Source organism: Galeopterus variegatus, unplaced genomic scaffold (assembly GCF_000696425.1).
Source record: "Galeopterus variegatus unplaced genomic scaffold, G_variegatus-3.0.2 Scaffold14323, whole genome shotgun sequence".
NCBI lineage: Eukaryota > Metazoa > Chordata > Mammalia > Dermoptera > Cynocephalidae > Galeopterus > Galeopterus variegatus.
The window spans coordinates 14,354-15,585 of record NW_007740434.1 but is presented as its reverse complement, the minus strand read 5'-3'; the positions used below and the strand labels follow the sequence as shown (position 1 = coordinate 15,585).

General features: G+C 34.2%; 1 protein-coding gene across 1 annotated transcript in view; it reads left to right on the top strand.

Moving 5' to 3' along the window:
- LOC103581927 (kinesin-like protein KIF23) overlaps positions 1 to 1,232 on the top strand; it is a gene marked incomplete at both ends in the record, with an annotated part of 19,825 nt that overhangs the window by 9,042 nt on the left and 9,551 nt on the right. The window contains one exon of the mRNA XM_008563637.1: positions 4 to 155. Coding sequence (XP_008561859.1) covers positions 4 to 155 — 152 coding nt within the window. The remainder of the gene's footprint in view (positions 1 to 3; positions 156 to 1,232) is intronic.

Sequence of the window (1,232 nt, the reverse complement as noted above, 5' to 3'; positions counted from 1 at the left end):
GAGTTTGCAGATATGATAAATGTTCAAGAATTCTGCAAAGCTGAAGAGGTTGATGAAGATAGTGTCTATGGTGTATTTGTTTCTTATATTGAAATATATAATAATTACATATATGATCTGTTGGAAGAGGTGCCATTTGATCCCATAAAACCTAAGTAAGTAGTGAAGAGAGCCCCTTATCTGTTAACTTTGGAGGAGTAACTTTTCCTTAATGAGCCTTTGTTTCTTCACCTGTAAATGGGGATAATGCTTGTGTTTGTTTTCAGAATGAAATGATATAGCTTGTATATCATGTGGTGGCGTTCAATGAGTACTTTTATTATTAACTAGACATGTAGCTACATTAGGGAACCAGTGGGTTAAGGTCTAAGGAGAAGAGTGACCTGAATATTCATCTTGGAGATTACTTTTAAAAACTCTTGGCCCTGGGCTATGTTTTAAGAAAGACCTTACTTTATTGTATAAGGAAGTGTCCCTGTTGGTGTACTCTGGGGCTGCCTTTCAAGAACCTAAAACTTAGTGTTGGAAGTTTTGTAGCCTCTTANGTCATTTGCCTAACCTCTCACCACTATTCTGTGTGCATCCTTTCAGTTATAAGATTCTTTTTGTGAACTCCAAAGCTGTTTTACAGGATTAGACTGAAAACTTCCACAAAAGTGAGAGCTAGCCTAGATGAAGTAGGTGTGTGGTCTTAGGTTATTTGACCTATTTTCTCATTTACAAAATGAGCATAACAATTAACAGTATCTACATCAGAGGTTCTAAGAACAAAATTATTCACTGTGTAGGCTTTGTCTGGGACATGGTCAGTGCCTGGTTTCAGCTGATAATATTATTATTATCAGCTGATTGAGTGCTAACTTACACATGTCTCCTTTTAGTCAACAAAACTGCTAATTTTTTTCTTTATTTTAGTGAAGAGGTAAAAGCAAGGAAAACTGCTAATTTTAAAGANCATGATATTAATATCTGAGCAGGCTGAATTTAAGATAAAGATTGTAAAACAGGAAAAAGGACATTTGATAAAGGTTATAATCCATAATAAATTCTAATGGATACTCATGCACCAAATAACTTCGTTTTGAAATTCATGAAGCAAAAACTGCAAGAAATTCAGGGAACCTGCAGAAACAATTGCAATGTCTACAGTCCAATAAAACTAGAAATGACAAAAATAGAAATCCTAGAAATCCAGCCCACGAAAAAGTAAGATTTAAATTTACATTAAAAAA